Source organism: Salmo trutta, chromosome 7, assembly GCF_901001165.1.
Source record: "Salmo trutta chromosome 7, fSalTru1.1, whole genome shotgun sequence".
In the NCBI taxonomy this organism is placed as follows: domain Eukaryota; kingdom Metazoa; phylum Chordata; class Actinopteri; order Salmoniformes; family Salmonidae; genus Salmo; species Salmo trutta.
The window spans coordinates 15,909,132-15,929,509 of NC_042963.1; the positions used below are offsets into that span (position 1 = coordinate 15,909,132).

General features: G+C 45.3%; 1 protein-coding gene across 1 annotated transcript in view; it reads right to left on the reverse strand.

Moving 5' to 3' along the window:
* The window catches only part of LOC115197785 (calcium-dependent secretion activator 2-like), a 207,765-nt gene that overhangs the window by 58,542 nt on the left and 128,845 nt on the right, over positions 1–20,378 (reverse strand). Inside the window, exons 12-16 of the mRNA XM_029759577.1 lie at positions 19,269–19,456; positions 7,990–8,091; positions 6,654–6,717; positions 6,312–6,435; positions 6,021–6,121 (exon numbers count right to left, since the gene is read on the reverse strand). Of these exons, the coding sequence (XP_029615437.1) occupies positions 6,021–6,121; positions 6,312–6,435; positions 6,654–6,717; positions 7,990–8,091; positions 19,269–19,456 (579 nt within the window). The remainder of the gene's footprint in view (positions 1–6,020; positions 6,122–6,311; positions 6,436–6,653; positions 6,718–7,989; positions 8,092–19,268; positions 19,457–20,378) is intronic.

The window sequence follows — 20,378 nt, forward strand, 5'->3', positions numbered from 1 at the left end:
TATAATGGTTGCCAAAGATGCTTTTACAAAGTATCGACTCAGGGGTAAGAATACATATGTAAAAGAGATATTTCTGTATTTCATTTTCAAGAAATTTGCATTTTTTTCAGTTTGTCATCATTGGGTAGTGTGTAGATCAGTGGGGGAAAAAAATATTTAAAACATTTTGAATTCAGGCTGTAACAAAATGTGGAAAAAGTCAAAGGGTATGAATATTTTCTGAATGCACTGTGACTAAGTACACTGTGGTAAGCGTTGCGATGCTAAAGATCTGTGCACATCAGGGTTTGGGTCAATTTGAAATTTCTGAATTTAATTTAATTTAATTCAAACAATGAATTTGAATTGGCCTAACCCCACAGGAAGCGGAACTTGAATTGAATTTGAAGGAAGTAGAATTGAATTCAAAGCAATTCAACTGAGACATGAAAGTCTCATTCATTTGACAAATATTTTATCAAAATGATATGCCATTTATTAATACAAAGAATACAAATACCATTTCAAATATCAGTTTGATTATAACTCAAAGATGTCAAGTAGTATTTTTCTTTGTCATGATATGTTAGATTGTTCCGTTCCATACGGTTTGATCTAATGCATTCTAGGATTTATTTTCTTATATATTAAAACATATCTAAATGTAATACCCACTCTAGAATGTCCTAGAATGCCCGCCAATCAGAAACGAGAATTCAACAATGCTGTGGCATAAGAATTATTACAGACAACCCACAACATGATTTCAATATTATTTTACATTTCTTTAGGATAAAAATTGAATGTTTCAACCTTAAGCTAAATGGTATTGGTAACCATACGTGACGTCAAAATAAACAGTACTATGGTGATGTGTATAATGAATAAACGGTGTTTGTGTGTGTGTTGTGAGGGTGATGCTGTTAGTGTCACACCCTGATCTGTTTCACCTGTCTTTGTGATTGTCTTCACCCCCCTCCAGGTGTCGCCCATCTTCTCCAGTATCCCCTGTGTATTTATACCTGTGTTCTCGGTTTGTCTGTTGCCAGTTTGTTTTGTTTCGTCAAGCCTACCAGTGTTTTTCCCTCTGTTCCGTTCTCTTGAGTGTTCCTGTTTTCTAGTTTTCGCAGTGTTGACCATTTCTGCCTGCCCTGACCCTGACTGCCGCCCTGTACCTATGCCCCAACTATCTGGATTACTGACCTCTGCCTACCCTGACCCTGAGCCTGCCTGTCATCCTGTACCTTTGCCCCACATATCTGGATTATTGACCCCTGCCTGCCCTTGACCTGTCTTTGCCTGCCCCTGTTGGATTAATAAACTGTTGTTAATTCAACGTTGTCTGCATCTGGGTCTTACCTTGAAACGTGATAGTACAAACTGGCCATGACTGACCTAGCAGACTGACCCAGCTGCGCAACACCATCTCCTCCCAAGGAGCCACCATCGTTAGGCATGAGGAATTGCTTCATGGGCTTATGGAGGGGGTCCAAACGTTGGCTGAACGCCATGACCGGGCATTGGACATTTTGCTGGAGCAATTCCGCGGGTTGTCTGGGAGGCAGCCTACCACGGTGGTAACCCCACAGACCCTCAGTAAATCAGCTGCTAGCAGCTCCGTCTCATCGGTCACTCTACCTTCTCGTGAGCCCCACTTACCTCACCCGGAACTCTTCAATGGAGAGCCAAGCACCTGTCGGGCGTTTCTAGCTCAGTATGCCCTCGTTTGAGAGCTTCAGCCCTCCTCCTTCACCTTGGATCGCTCCAAGATAGCCTACCTCATCACGCTGATGTTCGGGAAGGCTCTCACCTGGGCTACTGCTGTATGGTAACAACAGCCAACTATATGCGTTAGTTTGGAGGGGTTCGTGGGAGAGGTGAAGAAGGGTTTTGATGCCCCATTCTCCGGAGAAAAGCTTCCCGGAAGCTAATCCAGCTTCGGCATGACTCCCGCAGTGTGGCAGACTATGCGGTGGATTTCTGCACGTTGGCAGTGGAGAGTGCTTGTAACCAGGAAGCGCTGTTCGATATGTTCCTGCACGGTGTCTCAGAGGAAGTCAAGGACATGCTTGCTGCTCGGGAGTTACCTACGGATCTCGATTCCCTCATCGCGTTGACCATCCGCATCGATAGACGATTACGGGAACGACAGAGGGAGAGGAATTTCGATTTCGCTTGCACGTCCAGGGATTCCACCTGGCCTCCGAGTCACCTCGGAAGTCCCCGACGGTCCTGTTGCCGAGAGAACCCGAGGCTTCCTGACCTCCCCCGAGAGTCGCCAAAGACGGCCGAGTCACCGCTCCCCGAGCCTATGCAACTAGGCAGAGCTGGGCTGTCGCCAGCAGAACGGCAAAACAGGATCAACACAAAGAGTTGTCTGTATTGCGGGACTCTTGGTCCTTTTGTGTCCTCTTATCCGTTAAAATGACAGGCTCACCAGTGGAGAACATATGGATAACTTTTCTGCTTCCCTTACTCGCACCCCTTTTCATGCCATTCTGCTGTGGGGAAACCAGTGTAAATTTCTCCGAGGTCCTCATTGACTCTGGGGCCGATGAGAGCTTTTTGGACGCTACCCTGGCTGCCGAGCTGAACATCCCCACTCAGCCCCTCTACATTCCCATGGATGTTAGAGCGCTGGACAGACGCTCTATAGGCCGGGTCACATAATACCACTCCCATCAACCTATGGGTGACAGGGAATCACAGCGAGAATTTTCAATTTCTGCTCATCAAGTCTTCTCAGATTCCCGTGGTTTTGAGATTCTCCTGGCTCCGGCGACACAATCCACTCATCAACTGGTCTACGGGTGCCATCAGGTGTTCAGCACGGCCCGGGCCACTTCGCGTCCGCCGCACCGACTCAATGACTGTGGGATTGACCTTCTCCCTAGCACCACGCTGCACCGGGGACGTCTGCACTCTCTGTCGGGATCGGAGACCAAGGCTATGGAGACCTACATTGGGTACTCCCTAGCTGCAGGATTTATCCGTCCGTCTTCAGGGTTCTTCTTCGTGGAGAAAAAGGACAAGACCCTACGCCCATGCATTGAATACCGGGGACTCAATGACATTACTGTTAAGAACTGTTACCCGCTACCACTCATTTCCTCGGCCTTCGAGCCACTCCAGGGGGCCACAGTGTTTTCCAAGCTGGATCTACGGAACACCTATCACCTAATGCGGATACGAGAGGGGGGCGAGTGGAAGACCTCCTTCAACACGGCCAGTGGCCACTACAAGTATCTGGTCATGCCTTTTGGCATCACCAACACTCCTGCTGTGTTCCAGGCTCTAGTAAACGATGTTCTCTGTGACATGTTGAACCGGTTCATCTTCGTCTACATTGATGACATCCTCGTCTTGATGACACGTGCTCCACATCCGGCAGGTTCTTCAATGCCTTCTGGATAATTAGATGTTTGTGAAGGCGGAGAAGTGCGAGTTCCATCGCTCCACCATCCCCTTTCTGGGTTACATTATCTCTGCTGGGAGTGTCCAGATGGATCCCGAGAAGGTGAGAGTGGTGGTGGATTGGCCTCAGCCTACGTCCAGGGTGCAGCTGCAACATTTCCTGGGGTTTGACAACTTTTATTGTCGCTTTATCCGGGGTTACAGCACACTGGCTTCCCCCGTCTGCACTCACCTCTACCAAGGTTCCGTTCACGTGGTTCTCTGCCGCTGACTGGGCATTCTGGGACCTCAAACACCGCTTCACCACTGCTCCTATCTTGGTTCATCCTGACCCTTCCCGTCAGTTCGTGGTGGAGGCCGATGCGTCGGGATGTCGGAGTGGGGGCTGTCCTGTCCTAACGTTCTGCCCTGGACTTAAGCTGCATCCCTGCACCTTCTTCTCCCACTGCGTCAACGCCACGGAGAGGAACTACGATGTGGGGAATCGGGAGCTTCTCGCGGTGAAGATAGCGTTGGAGAAATGGAGATACTGGCTGGAAGGGGCGGAACATTCATTCATTGTGTGGACCAACCACAAAAAAAACTGGAGTATGTCCAAACCTTCAAGCGCCTTAACTCCAGGCAAGCGAGATGGGCCCTGCTGTTTACCCAGTTCAACTTTTCCCTCTCTTACCGGCTGGGGTCCAAGAACGTCAAGCCGGATGCCCAGTCTTGCCACTATAGCCCCACGGTTACCACCCCGGAGCCCGATACCATCCTTCCCACCTCGTGCCTGTTGATGGCACTCAGCTGGGGTATAGGGAAACAGGTTCGGGAGGCGCAGAGGTCCCAGCCAAACCCTGGGGGGGGGCCCAGATAACTGGATGTTTGTGCCGGACGCTGTCCGCTCCACAGTCCTGGAGTGGGCCCATTCCTCTAGGCTTGCCTGCCACACGGGTTCCCGTCGGACCCTGGCCTTCGCGCGACAACGCTTTTGGTGGCCTGCTATGGTCCCGGATGTTGCCACCTGCACGGTCTGTGCTCAGAACAAGACTCCTCGGCAAGCTCCGGCTGGTCTTCTGCAACCACTGCCTGTCCCTCACCGTCCCTGGTCCCACATATCCCTGGATTTTGTCACGGGTCTCCCCTCGTCTGAGGGCAACACTGCAATCCTGACTGTGTTCGACCGGTTTTCCAAAGCCGCTCACTTCAATCCTCTCCCCAAACTACCGTCGGCCAAGGAGATGGCCCAGCTCAGGGTGCAGCCATCTTCCAGAACCATGGACTGCCCGTGGACATGGTCTCCGACCGGGGCCATCAGTTCTCATCCCGGTTCTGGAAGGGGTTCTGCACCCTCATTGGGTTGTCGGCCAGCCTGTCCTCTGGGTTCAACCCCCAGTCCAATGGCCAGTCGGAGCGAGCCAACCATGACCTCGAGACTACTCTGCGCTGCCTGGTCTCCGCCAACCCCATCACCTGGAGCCAGCAGCTTGTGTGGGTGGAATACGCCCGCTACACCCTTCTCTGCTCTGCCACTGGCCTATTGCCAATTGAGTGTTCCTTGGGGTATCAGCCCCCGCTCTTCCCCGAGCAAGAAGAAGAGGTCAGCATACCTTCTGCCCAGATGTTTGTCCGCCGCTGTCGTCGTAGCCCGGTCGGCCCTCCTCAAGACCACCTCCAGGTATCGACGACAAGCGGATCACCATCGGACCCCGGCTCCCCGGTATCATCTCGGGCAGACGGTATGGCTATCCACCCGGGATCTGCCCCTCCGGGTGGAATCCCGCAAACTCTCACACCGGTTAATCGGCCCGTTTCTCATCTCTAAAATTATTAGCCCTCTGCTGTTCGTCTTCTGTTGCCCTGTACCCTTCATATACACCCCAACTTTCATGTGTCCAGAGTTAAAACCATGTCTCACAGCCCTTTGTCTCATGTTTCCAGGCCCACCCCACTCGCCTGTCTCATCAACGGCCACCCGGCATACACAGTGAGGCGCCTCCTGAAGGTTCAACCTCTGGGCAGAGGTTTCCAGTTCTTGTTGACTGGGAGGGTTATGGCCCGGAGGAGAGGTGCTGGGTCTCCACCAGGGACATCCTGAACCCAGGCCTCATCCGGATTTCCAACGCTGACACCCCGGTCAACCAGGTATGCGCCCAGGTAGGACGCCAGGTGGGGTACTGTCACACCCTGATCTGTTTCACCTGTCTTTGTGATTGCCTTCACCCCCTCCAGGTGTCGCCCATCTTCCCCATTATCCCCTGTGTATTTATACCTGTGTTCTCTGTTTCTGTTGCCAGTTCGTTTTAATTCCTCAAGCCTACCATCGTTTTTCCCTCTGTTCCTGTCTCTTGAGTGTTCCTGTTTTCTAGTTTTTCCGGTGTTGACCATTTCTGCCTGCCCTGACCCTGAGCCTGCCTGTTGCCCTGTACCTATGCCCCAACTATCTGGATTACTGACCTCTGCCTACCCTGAGCCTGCCTGCCGTCCTGTACCTTTGCCCCACATATCTGGATTATTGACCTCTGCCTGACCTTGACCTGTCTTTGCCTGCCCCTGTTGGATTAATAAACTGTTGTTAATTCGACATTGTCTGCATCTGGGTCTTACCTTGAAACGTCATAGTTAATCTGGCGGAATGGTCCTACCTCTGAATGGTGCTCATCATTCTGCTGCAGGACCTCAATACAAAGTTCTCCCAGTCGCATCATGTCCTCCAACCTCTTCTCCGTGGCAGCTTGAGCATCAGCTGTTACATTAGCACACAAACATGCCAGCACTGTGACACCAGCACACGGATACACTTAAACACTAACTGGCACCCTGTATACTGTATTAGGAACACTGGCAAACACTGCATGCACTTTAACAAACACAGAGACATGACAGTGAAACATGACACAGTAACATCACCACATGTGAGCCGGGCTTGCACATACCCTCGATCTGAGCGTATTCGGTCAGCTGGGAGTAGTTGACAAGGGCAGCTTTCTCCAAACATTTCTGGACCACCTTCTTCATCTCATCAGGAGGAACCGGTGTGGTGATGTCCTTCATCAAAACCTAGAATTATCCAAACACAGTCATAAGCCTAATGCCAAACACAACAAAACTGACTTCTAGATCCTTAAAAGAGTGACCCAAAACCTGTTTAGAGTGGAAGGCCACAAGGATATCCCAACACATTCTGGTCTGCAGTATGAAGAATACAGATACAATGTAGACTCAAAAGAATAACAACAGACTTAGACAGCAGACATAGCTTTTCAAGCACAACATACCCTTTCTAGTAGGGAGAGTGTCGCTTTGAGGGCCCCATCTGGTCGTCCAAAGGGGAAACAGTACCTGTGGATACAAGTGTGAGTGGACATCGCATCTACACCATTTTCAAGAAAGATACTGTGGGAATGCTTGATGTACGAAAGGATGCCAATGCATTACATTGCACAAAAAAAACATGTATTGACTATAGCCTACTGCGTTCTTTGATTAGACAATGACCGGCACAAATATGTAGGTAAAACTGTGGGTGATCAAAATCAAATAAAATTGTATTTGTCACATGCTTCGTAAACAACAGGTGTGGACTAACATTGAAATGCTAGTCCTTAACAAAGTAGAGGTCAGAAGTGGGAGGCAAATGCCCATGACCACACATGTATTGCCTGCATAGCTCTCGGAACTCTGGTGATCTTGATTTGTCCTGTAATAATGGACTGGAAACAAGCAAATAGATGCTGACCTACAGGGCAATATCTCTCCCAAATGGGTATATCATATTTTAAGTGGATTTGAGGTGGTCCCTGTCAAACATGTCCCTTCGTGCGTGGTGAGGAATTACCAAACAACTCTTACAGCCCTTAATCAACTTCGCTGTGGTCCCCCTTAATCCTGAACTATATGCACCCAGTTCCTGTCTGCTGCATATTAGCATAATCCCAACATTGTCTAGGCTATTGTTTACTGCCATTAGCCTGTCGTTGAGGAGTGTTGCTATTGACCCCCGCTGCTTTCAACAGCCCCCTCCCAACTTCTTGTCCCCATCTACCCTCTTTCCTCCTTGGGACCAGATGGAGGGCCCTTCACAGGCGTTGAACAAACCATCCTTCAAGGTCTGGATCTGTTTCCATGGCCCTGACAATAAGGCCATACAACGCATTAATGGTGAATAGCAGCTCACAGATAATAACAATAATAATTTGGTGGGTGCTTAAAGTTTTCCTATTTCAAGTGAGTATTGATATGGGAATTGGAAATGTTTTTTTTGCATATCTCAACCCTCCTGAGACACCATCGGAGAATGGGGTCATGACTAGGGTCTGCCATTATCAACAGCGACCCTGGACCAATTAGGGTTAAATGTCTTGCTCAAGGGCACATCAACAAATGTTTCACCTTGTCAGCTCTGGGATTTGAACTAGCGACCTTTCACAGTTACTGGCCCAACGCTCTAACAGCTAGGCTTACTGTATATTGGACCAAAAATCCAATATACAGTATTTCACACTTGTTTAAATGTGTTGAAAGTTCTTATTATACTCAGTTACTAGTGCATTACTGACAAATGTTATGACATACCATCGTGTGTAATCACGTCAATCGTAGAGGAAGTAGTACCTAAAATGGATGATCTGGTTGTCCAATAGACTCAGGAGACGGCCTCTTATGTCCTCAAACTGTTCTCCCTCTTCCTCAGTCACTGTGCACATTCCATCCGGCCTAAAAAAAATACACATACAAATGTTTGATGAGCATTTCATTAAAGGGGCAATCTGCAGTTCAAACAACAACAAAATACACCCCAACACCTTTTGGGGCAAATGGCTTAGGGATGGGTTGGAGAAAACTAACCAATCTCAAATTCATAGACTGACCATAAATTAGATCAAAATTATAGTTTTAACCATGTTTTGAAGCTATACAGGTTTGTTTACAATTCTATTCTATTGTTTACAAACAATAGAATAAAACAAGCTTATATTTGGGGTTCTGATGGGGTTAGACAGTTGAACTAAGCTCATGAGGCATTTAAAAGTAATATTCAAGAATCAATGGCTATATATATATATCATTCATTTATAGTATGAAAATGGATGTAGCAATTGCAGATTGCCCTTTTAATGTTTGCAATGTACCCATTCCCTTCTTGCCTCTTCATGACAAGGCACTCTGGGGGAAGAGAAGAAAATGCAATCACTACCCAGACTGCTAGCCTTGACTTCCAGGCCTTTTTTCAGATGAACGAGAATGGCGCGCCCTCAAAACGACACTCACTTTCACCAGGAAGAGTGGGGAAGAGGTTGTCTGTGTTGTGCTTATAAAAGCCTATGCAGTGAGCTCCTGACCATGATGTATTAGCCTCTAGCAGGGGAGAATGACACGCATCTGCAACAATATTCGTGACTTGAAGATTGAAATGAAAATTAAGTCGAAATGGAGAAACTGAACTGTGAATTGCATATGAAGAATTTACTGATTGTTTGTGTGTTTTTTTTGGTCTGTTTTTTACTCCGCCAAGTGACTTTTAGAAAAAAAACAGAAAGATAATTCTAGAATAAATTAGTGTAAACCATCCTATCAAAAATGTGCCTGGTTTTAGAGTAAAAAAATGTATCTCACGTCTGAAATGCACAAAGGTAATTAGCTGTAATAAAGGACTTTGTAAAAAAATATCTCAAGAAATGGAGTGACAATACAGTTGAAGTCGGAAGTTTACATACACTTACAGTGAGGGAAAAAAGTATTTGATCCCCTGCTGATTTTGTACGTTTGCCCACTGACAAAGAAATGATCAGTCTATCATTTTAATGGTAGGTTTATTTGAACAGTGAGAGACAGAATAACAACAAAATAATCCTGAAAAATGCATGTCAAAAATGTTATAGATTGATTTGCATTTTAATGAGGGAAATAAGTATTTGGCCCCCTCTCAATTAGAAAGATTTCTGGCTCCCAGGTGTCTTTTATACAGGTAACGAGCTGAGATTAGGAGCACATTCTTAAAGGGAGTGCTCCTAATCTCAGCTTGTTACTATAAAAGACACCTGTCCACAGAAGCAGTCAAATCAGATTCCAAACTCTCCACCATGGCCAAGACCAAAGAGCTCTCCAAGGATGTCAGGGACAAGATTGTAGACCTACACAAGGCTGGAATGGGCTACAAGACCATCGCCAAGCAGCTTTGTGAGAAGGTGACAACAGTTGGTGCGATTATTCGCAAATGGAAGAAACACAAAAGAACTGTCAATCTCCCTCGGCCTGGGGCTCCATGCAAGATCTCACCTCATGGAGTTGCAATGATCATGAGAACGGCGAGGAATCAGCCCAGAACTACACGGGAGGATCTTGTCAATGATCTCAAGGCAGCTGGGACCATAGTCACCAAGAAAACAATTGGTAACACACTACGCCGTGAAGGACTGAATTCCTGCAGCGCCCGCAAAGTTCCCCTGCTCAAGAAAGCACATATACATGCCAGTCTGAAGTTTGCCAATGAACATCTGAATGACTCAGAGGACAACTGGGTGAAAGTGTTGTGGTCAGATGAGACCAAAATGGAGCTCTTTGACATCAACTCAACTCGCCGTGTTTGGAGGAGGAGGAATGCTGCCTATGACCCCAAGAACACCATCCCCACCGTCAAACATGGAGGTGGAAACATTATGCTTTGGGGGTGTTTTTCTGCTAAGGGGACAGGACAACTTCACCGCAACAAAGGGACGATGGACAGGGCCATGTACCGTCAAATCTTGGGTGAGAACCTCCTTCCCTCAGCCAGGGCATTGAAAATGGGTCGTGGATGGGTATTCCAGCATGACAATGACCCAAAACACACGACCAAGACAACAAAGGAGTGGCTCAAGAAGAAGCACATTAAGGTCCTGGAGAGGCCTAGCCAGTCTCCAGACCTTAATCCCACAGAAAATCTGTGGAGGGAGCTGAAGGTTCGAGTTGCCAAACATCAGCCTCGAAACCTTAATGACTTGGAGAAGATCTACAAAGAGGAGTGGGACAAAATCAAGTCGGTTAGGACATCTACGTTGTGCATGACAAGTCATTTTTCCAATAATTGTTTACAGACAGATTATTTCACTGTATCACAATTCCAGTGGGTCAGAAGTTTACATACACTAAATTGACTGTACCTTTAAACAGCTTGGAAAAGTCCAGAAAATTATGTCATGGCTTTAGAAGCTTCTTATAAGCTAATTGACATAATTTGAGTCAATTGGAGGTGTACCTGTGGATGTATTTCAAGGCCTACCTTCAAACTCAGTGCCTCTTTGCTTGACATCATCGAAAAATCAAAAGAAATCAGCCAATCAGCCAAAAATTGTTTGGTTCATCCTTGGGAGCAATTTCCAAATGCCTGAAGGTACCACGTTCATCTGGACAAGCAATAGTGCACAAGTATAAACACCATGAGACCAAGCAGCAGTCATACCCTCAGGAAGGAGACGTGTTCGGTCTCCTAGAGATGAACGTACTTTGGTGCGAAGTGCACAAATCAATCCTAGAACAACAGCAAAGGACCTTCTGAAGATGCTGGAGGAAAGAGGTACAAAAGTATCTTTATTCACAATAAAATGAGTCCTATATCGACATAACCTGAAAGGGTGCTCAGTAAGGAAGAAGCCACTGCTCCAAAACCGCTATAAAAAGCCAGACTACGGTTTGCAACTGCACATGGGGACAAAGATCGTACTTTTGGGAGAAATGTCCTCTGGTCTGATGAAACAAAAATAGAACTGTTTGGTCGTAATGACCATTGTTATGTTTGGAGGAAAAAGGGGGAGTCTTGCAAGCCAAAGAACACCATCCCATCTGTGAAGCCCGGGAGTGGCAGCATCATGTTGTGGGGTGCTTTGCTGCAGGGAGGACTGGTGCACTTCACAAAATAGATGGCATGAGGCAGGAAAATTATGTGGATATATTGAAGCAACATCTCAAGACATCAGTCAGGAAGTTAAAGCTTGGTCGCAAATGGGTCTTCCAAATGGACAATGACCCCAAGCATACTTCCAAAGTTGTAGCAAAATGCATAAGGACAACAAAGTCAAGGTATTGGAGTGGACATCACAAAGCCCTGACCTCAATTCTATAGAAGATTTGTGGGCAGAACTGAAAAAGCGTTTGCGAGCAAGGAGGCCTACAAATCTGACTCAGTTACACCAGCTATATCAGGAGGAATGGGCCAAAATTCACCCAACTTATTGTGGGAAGCTTGTGTAAGGCTACCCGAAACGTTTGACTCAAGTTAAACAATTTAAAGGCAATGCTACCAAATACTAATCGAGTTTATGTAAAGTTCTGACCCACTGGAAATGTGATGAAAGAAATAAAAGCTGAAATAAATCATTCTCTCTGCTATTATTCTGACATTTCACATTCTTAAAATAAAGTGGTGATCCTAACTGACCTAAGACAGGGCATTTTTACTGGGATTAAATGTCAGGAATTGTGAAAAACAATTTAAATGTATTTGGCTAAGGTGTATGTAAACTTCCGACTTCAACAGTAGAAGCTTGTAGTCTCTATCTCCATATTAACTCCTTATTTGAATACATTGCTTACAAATAATCCTGCTCCATGACCACTACCCTTATGTACCGTCCTCCTAAAGCTAATGAATCATTCCTGTCTGAACAACTCACAATTGCTGTCCCACTCTCCCCCTGCTTACTGTTGCTTGGCGATATGAATATTCACGTGGACTTATCTAACTCAAAACATGCCTCCGATTTCATTGCTGATCTAAACAGTTTCAATATTACCCAACATGTCAATTTTCCCACTCACACTAAGGGACAATAAGTTGATCTTATCTGCTCTGTTGGCCTCAACCTACGTCATATTTTTCCATCAAGTCCTGCTCAACAGACTGGAGGGCATGGATGTTGAGGGCACAGCAGTCTCCTGGCTACAATCATACCTCACCAACCAGAACCACTACATATCCCTCAAATGGCCATACCTCTGACTCCACTGCTGTCACACAGGGTGTCCCTCAGAGCTCTGTGCTGGGCCCCATACTCTTCATCATCTACATCCTCCCCCTTGGTCAGATCCTCCACCACTTCAACCTCGACTTCCACTGCTACGCCGATGATACCCAGATCTACATCACCACCAAATCCCTCATCAGACCCACCTCTGACTCATATTGAATCATGCGTCTCTTAAACTCCTCCACATATGCAACAAAACCACACTCAGCAAAGTTGTCAACCTCACCCTCACCATTGATGACGCAATTGTCTCTCCCTCATCCCATGCACCTTGGCGTCATCCTGGACCCTCTCCTTCGACCCCCACATCTGACAGACTGTCAAAACCTAATTATTCCACCTACGCAATATTGCCAGAGTCAGGTCCTCCCTCTCCTGTCCGCCTGCTGAAAACCTCATCCACGCATGTATCTTCTCCGGTCTCGACTACTGCAACTCACTACTCTCCGGCATCAACTCAAGCTCCCTCCATAAGGAGAAATGGTTCAGAACTCTGCAGCCCAACTCCTTACCCACACTAAGTCCTGGCAAAAAAATCACCCCATCTGCTGTGAACTCCACTGGCTCCCACCGCATTATGACAAGATCCTTCTTCTGACCTACAAAGCTCTTCACCACATTGTCCCCCCTTACCTCTCTGACCTTCATCTACCAACCCATACACTCACTCCGTTCCACCACAGCAGGCCACCTTGCCTTTCTCAGGTCCAAGCTCCAGAGCTTTGGCAACAGGGCCTTCTCCAGGTTTGATCCAAAGCTCTGCAACTCCCTCTCTCCAGCAATCCGTGACTCTTGAGTCCATCTTTCAGTCCCTCCTAAAGCAACCCCCCCCCACACACACACTCTCTCGCTCTCTCACACACACACAATCTCTCTTACACACATGCACAATACCTGCTCGCTCACTCATACAATGACACATCACACTTTCCCCTTCATTAGCCCTACCCCCTTCTCTTTGTTTCATGTTTCTATCACTTCAGGATGGCAACGCCTGGCGCTGTTGTTTTAATGTCTGTTTTTTGTTTAGTTTCTACAATTGTAAAGTTACTCTGGGTCAATGAAAAGCCCTATTTAAGTCCCATGTATTATTATTATTATTATGATGAACATAAGGCCTTCACTTCAACTCCTCTCCGCTTAATTACCAAAAGGCCCTAGTCTACAATGAAAAGCAGCCCTCTCTTCACGACCACACTTGTAAGGACAACTTGTAAACCCTGTTGTTCCCTAAATCTGTCAATTCATTAACCCCCCCCCCGACCCCCCTTTTAATAAGCACAAGCACCAGCTAATCGCAAAGGAACACAAAATGGATAGCGCTAGGAGGGGTGGGTGAGTATGCTCACTCATGTGATGGCAAGGACATTTTCTTTCATGTCGAGGTAAAAAGAAGGCAGTGGATTTGTTGTTCAGTTCCTCCCTCATGTCCAGCTGAAGATATAAGGGTCATGTTTTGTAGCTTCCATACCTTCAGCCTTTGGCCATACACTAAGCCTCACACACTCCACCTTAGTCCCAGCCCAAGCCCATGGATCCTGAGAGCTGACCAGTTGCTGAAAATGAATTATACAAATATAGTCACATTAACACAAGCAAAACACCAGATTGCAAAGTTGGTCAATACTGACAGTTTTGTAGTATGGAGTCAGATAAGAAATAGACTTTCATTTCAGGTGTTCAGTCCTCTGATATATAACATCTCTATGTTGACATCCTTGTCACATTCAAAGTGTACCAGCATTCTAAGTCAGCGTTGTTAGCCAAAAATGGTTGGGAACAGGCCAAATTGAAAATCCCCTGATAAGCCATTCAAATATAAAGTAAAACCCCTGTGCTTGTAACTGGCTTTCCCATAATAGCTTTTCTCTGACTGCTATCAAATCCAATCAAACTTCCCGTCATGCTTGGCCGCACACGTCAGAGTTGGATGCAGTGCAACAGCTTGTCGAGGGCAGAGGCATTGTTGCTGCTAAATGAAGCGAGCTTGTTTGAGTGGAGGCTAAACGCTGACCCCCACTCACAAAGGGTTAACAGGCTCCAGGATGAGGCTGTAGGTTACTGTCAGGGTGTTTACAGTGGATATGGCTCATCTGTAAGTGTTGACTGTCATGTTCGAACACGCTCCAAACCTCAGGATCTCTGGGTTAATCACATCCGACGGAGTGGGCGTCATCTGACTGAGGCAGCGGCCATGCGTGGCAGGGCACCGTGTGTGTGTGTGTGTGTGTGTCTCCTCCCTTTAGCTGCATGGGGAACAGGGATGGGTGACAGTTAGGAGAGACAGGGGATGGGTGGCACGGAGGAGTCGGGGTTGCAGAAGTAAAAGCTCCTGTCACATTCCGAGCTCATGAGAGCCGGACGTCTCTGAGAAGCGTGGGATTGGAAGTGACAGGTAAGAGGGAGGTGAGCAGAAGATGATGTGTCCACTGTCACTTTCCACACGGCTCATAACAGCTCACAGTGCTGCCCTTTGGCCCTCCTTGCCATGGACTCCTTTAACCTTGCTCTGGTCCCAAACACACCTGTCTCCATGAAGATGGAAGCCAAACTTGCACGAACCCATGGCGGTGGCAAAGCTCAACGTGTCAATCAAAACCAGTGATCCACAAAAGTTGTTTCAAAGTTAGCAAGTGTCTGCTTTTCAAGGACAACTTTTTTTTCCCAGAAATCACAAGCCACATTCACAGCCATTGTACAAAGAGTGTGATTGTTAAAGACTTACATTATTTGGCAGAAATTGAATTTGGTGCAACAGCCTCTAACCAAATAACTGAGAACCCGAAAATGACAGCTCTGATAAGGAAATAGTACCCTCAAATCAACCAGTTCTTTGACAACTATTGGTCTCCAAGTGCAAAGGCTAATCCCAAAATGCAGGGGGACGCACACACACACCACAAAGAAAGGGCATGGGTTTTGTACACAGTAGATCTGACAGATTTCATATATTTTTAAATAAAGTATACATTCGCCAAGGTCCATCCCCTTCATTTAGAAACAGGCCCAGCAGTTTTGACAAGACAAGTTACAGATTGCTTAAGGCTGTTGCATAAAACTACCTCCATTCTCTCCGTCTGTGGCCTCATGCTACTCAATGCCTCCACTCCATTCCGCACCCCCTCAGGCAACATCGAGAGTACTGAATAGGCATCAATTATTCAAATTAGGGCTGCAACTGACAAAAAGCCAGTTCCAGCAATCTCTCACGTTTATACGTGGTGATTACCCAGAGAGGCTAATCATTACTGTTCTAATTTGCTAAATTACTGAGCAAAGAGAGAAAGCACATATATTAGCATTTATCACAGGGGAAGTCAAGCAGGGGTTATTTGAGGTAAGTGGGAAACTATTAGCCATAAGAGAACAGTAAGTAGGAAACAGAGTGGAGCTGTTAAGCCGACAAGTGGCCAAGGTATACTGCTCATATCGGACTAAATACAAGAAACGAATAACTTGTGCCTTTGAGAAAATTATCAATGGATGCGTGTTAGTGTTAAACGTCCTGAAAATATGATTATATCTATTTGTTGGATGTGAAACATTTTTTGGATGTAAAAACCTTAGATAGTTCAATCTAAATGATAAAACTCAACCATATATGGTTTAAGAAATTGTGTGTAGAAATGAATCATGATCAACAACAAAAAAGAGAGTAAACAAGTAGGGAGGAATGGGAACAATTATCATTACCTATTAAAAGCTGATGCAGAACCTATAATTATTTTCTAATCATAATATGCTCTGATGCAGAGTTAAAAGCTAAGTAGTAATTTGTGAAAGTCTCTGTACACGTTCTCCCTCCTTCTTAAATAATTGAGAAAAGAGGCCCAACATAGCCACTGCAAAGAAGGAGCCAAACCGGGTGGTACTGTCAAGTCCCTTTGCAAGACTCGTCTTTACATTACACAAAAGCCCCCAGTTTTTCTTTGACTTATTCCTTTAGCCAGGACACAAATAAAATCCTTGATTTCTGAGAGGAGAAATGCTGAAATGTGAAATAATAGGTATACACGCTTTTCTATATGTGTATGACGGCCTATGCATGAAAAAAAATGTATTTGTTGCATGCGCTGAATATACAACAGGTGTAGACTTTACGGTGAAATGCTTACTTACGAGCCCTTTTCCAACAACGCAAAGTTAAAGAGTAAGAACATTTTCAAATAAAAATATATAACAATAACAAACGGAACTGAGTCAAAGTTCACATACACTTAGGTTGGAGTCATTAAAACTTGTTTTACAACCACTCCACAAATTTCTTGTAAGTCGGTTAGGACATCTACTTGGTGCATAACACAAGTCAATTTTCCAAAAATTGTTTACAGACAGATTATTTCACATAACTCACTGTATCACAATTCCAGTGGGTCAGAAGTTAACATACACTAAGTTGACAGTGCCTTTAAACAGCTTGGAAAATTCCAGAAAATTATGCCTTGGCTTTAGAAGCTTCTGATAGGCTAATAGACATAATTTGAGTCAATTGGAGGTGTACCTGTGGGTGTATTTCAAGGCCTACCTTCAAACTCAGTGCCTCTTTGCTTGACATCATGGGAAAATCTAAAGAAATCAACCAAGACCTCATAAAAAAAATTGTAGACCTCCACAAGTCTGGTTCATTCTTGGGAGCAATTTCCAAATGCCTGAAGGTACCACATTAATTTGTACAAACAACAGTACGCAAGTATAAACACCATGGGACCACACAGCCGTCATACCGCCCAGGAAGGAGACGCGTTCTGTCTACTTGAGATGAACATACTTTGGTGCGAAAAGTGCAAATCAATCCCAGAACAACAGCAAAGGACCTTGTGAAGAGGCTGGAGAAAACAGGTACAAAAGTATCTATATCCACAATAAAACGAGTCCTATATCGACATAACCTGAAAGGCCGCTCAGCAAGGAAGAAGCCACTGCTCCAAAACCACCATTAAAAAGACAGACTACGGTTTGCAACTGACTATGGTTTGCAACTGCACAGGGGGACAAAGATCATACTTTTTGGCCTACAAACCTGACTCAGTTACACCAGCTCTGTCAGGAGGAATGGGCCAAAATTCACCCAACTTATTGTGGGAAGCTTATGGAAGAATACCCAAAACGTTTGACCCAAGTTAAACAATTTAAAGGCAGTGCTACCAAATACTAATTGAGTGTATGTAAACTTCTGACCCACTTGGAATGTGATGAAAGAAATAAAAGCTGAAATAAATCATTCTCTCTACTATTATTCTGACATTTCACATTCTTAAAATAAAGTGGTGATCCTAACTGACCTAAGACAGGGAATTTTTACTAGGATTAAATGTCAGGAATTATGAAAAACTGAGTTTAAGTGTATTTGGCTAAGGTGTATGTAAACTTCTGACTTCAACTGTACGTGTGAAATGCCTTTGTTCGTCATTTCTCTCGGTCGGAACCAAGCCTTCTCGGAAAGTTGTTGGCCTTCCGGCTGTATGGCTCTGATTGTCCGAAAGAGGTCTCCCCTTTCCCGTCTTCTGTGGTTGTTCACTCTGGGAGATAACCAGCCATGCCGACGATTCCCATTGGTGACGAGCGTAGTAGGATAGACTCACTTAGATTCGCTTTTCTCAATATCTGACTTAAGACAGCTAATCAGCTATAACCAGTGATTGTCTGAGGTGAGCTTCTCGCCTCTTCCTCCTCATGTTGGTATTCAGGATTCGGACAAGGATGGACATGAGCTACAGCTGCATAGTTTCAACCATTTAAAATATGTAGCTCTCGCCTCATGTTTCCTGGTCTAATGTTAATTTCGTTACAAAGGCGTTTTATGTACTCTGGCCAAAAGGGGTGTTCCATCATGCTGACAAGCTCTCTGACCTCACTCGGGGCGTGGCTACTTATTGTGCAAAGGATATGATTAGAAGGTATCTCTTATGACTCCTAAAATCACATTCCTCTCTTAACAAAAATACTTTCCTATTTTTTCATAATATATGTACAACATTTTGGATGGAAACTTGACAGATAAAGGGGGTATTCTTTCCAAGTTACAGTATTTGGTCCTCACAGGACAGTCATGATAGTCACCTACCTGACCAAGGCCTTCTCCCCCAATTGCTCAGTTTGGCCATGTGGCCAGCTCTAGGGAGCGTCTTGGTGGTTCCAAACTTCTTCCATTTAAGAACGATGGAGGCCACTGTGTTCTTGGGGACCCTCAATGCTGACTATTTTTTTTTATTTGACCCTTCCCCAGATCTGTGCCTCGACACAATCCTGTCTCAGAGCTCTACGGATAATTCCTTCGACCTCATGGCTTGGTTTTTGCTCTGACATGCACTGTCAGCTGTGGGACCTTATATTGACAGGCGTGTGCCTTTGCAAATCATGTCCAATCAATTTAATTTACAAAATCATGGTGGACTCCAATCAAGTTATAGGAACATCTCAAGGATAAGCAATGGAAACAGGATGCACCTGAGCTCAATTTCAAGTCTCATAGCAAAGGGTCTGAATATTTATGGAAATAATGTATTTCTGTATAAAATAATAATAATAATAATAATAATAATGTTTTCGCTTTGTCATTATGGGGTATAGTGTGTAGATTGATGAGATTATTATTTTTTTAATCCATTTTAGAATAAGGCTGTAACGTAACAAAATTAGGAAAAAGGGAATGGTCTGAATACTTTCCAAATGCACTGTCTGTGTGTAGGGGCAATGAATGGAAGTATATGAGCAACATTGAGTCTTTTTACTAGTTATTGATATTTTTATCTTGACGCTGACCATCTGAGCTCCGGAGACAACATTTCAGTTTATCAAACAGTAAAAGCAAAAACCTATAGTTGATGTAGTACAACACAGTATACAACACTTTTGTAACTTGTTTGTGGAGCTTGTCAATGTATGTACCTATTGCCATGAATGTGGGAGGCGCAGAAAGCATAACTGTAATGCAGGAGGGTGGGGTCGACCAGGATGTTGTTCCCAGAGTACTCCATCAGGTCCCGGAGGTAGCTGAGGTGGCGGTGGCAGCCCCTCACACCGTAGCGGGCGCAGTACTCATCCAGCACAAACACCTGACCTGGACTGAACCATCCCTGTGGACACAAACAGAAGACAGGCTAGAGAGGACAGCTTTGAGTTATTGGGGAGCCTGCCACTGATTGTCTCTGACTGGAATCTGTTGAAAACAATTGATAGATAATTACGGCTTCTTTTTTGGGCGGAGATTGGAATTCCGAACTACTTACACATTTTAATCTACTTGTAAAAGGATGGGAGCAGATAAGTAGGGGGAAGAATAAAGGGATTCGACATGTGTAGGGCTGATGTGGGTATCGAACCATGATCCCCACCGCAGCGGGGGATGTACAGTGCATTCAGAAAGTATTCCGCCCCCTTGACCTTTTTCACATTTTGTTACATTACAGCCTTATTCTAACATGGATTAAATAGTTTTTTTCCTCATCAATTTACGCACAATACCCCATAATGACAAAGCAAAAATAGGTTTTTAGAAATGTTTGCTAATTTATACAAAATTGAAAATGGAAATATGACATTTACATAAGTATTCAGAGCCTTTACTCAGTACTTTGTTGAAGTACCTTTGGCAGAGATTACAGACTTAAGTCTTCTTGGGTTGGAAACGCTACAAGCTTGGCACACCTGTATTTGGGGAGATTCACCTATTCTTCTCCGCAGATCCTCTAAAGCTCTGTCAGGTTGGATGGGGAGCGTTGCTGCACAGCTATTTTCAGGTCTCTCCAGAGATGTTAGATCGGGTTGAAGTCCGGGCTCTGGCTGGGCCACTCAAGGACATTCAGAGAGTTGTTCCGAAGCCATTCCAGCGTTGTCTTGGCTGTGTGCTTTGGGTCGTTGTCCTGTTGGAAGGGGAAACATTCGCCCCAGTCTGAGGTCATGAGCGCTCTGGAGCAGGGTTTCATCAAAAATCTCTCTGTAATTTGCTCCATTCATCTTTGCCTCGATCCTGACTAGTCTCCCAGTCCCTGCTGCTGA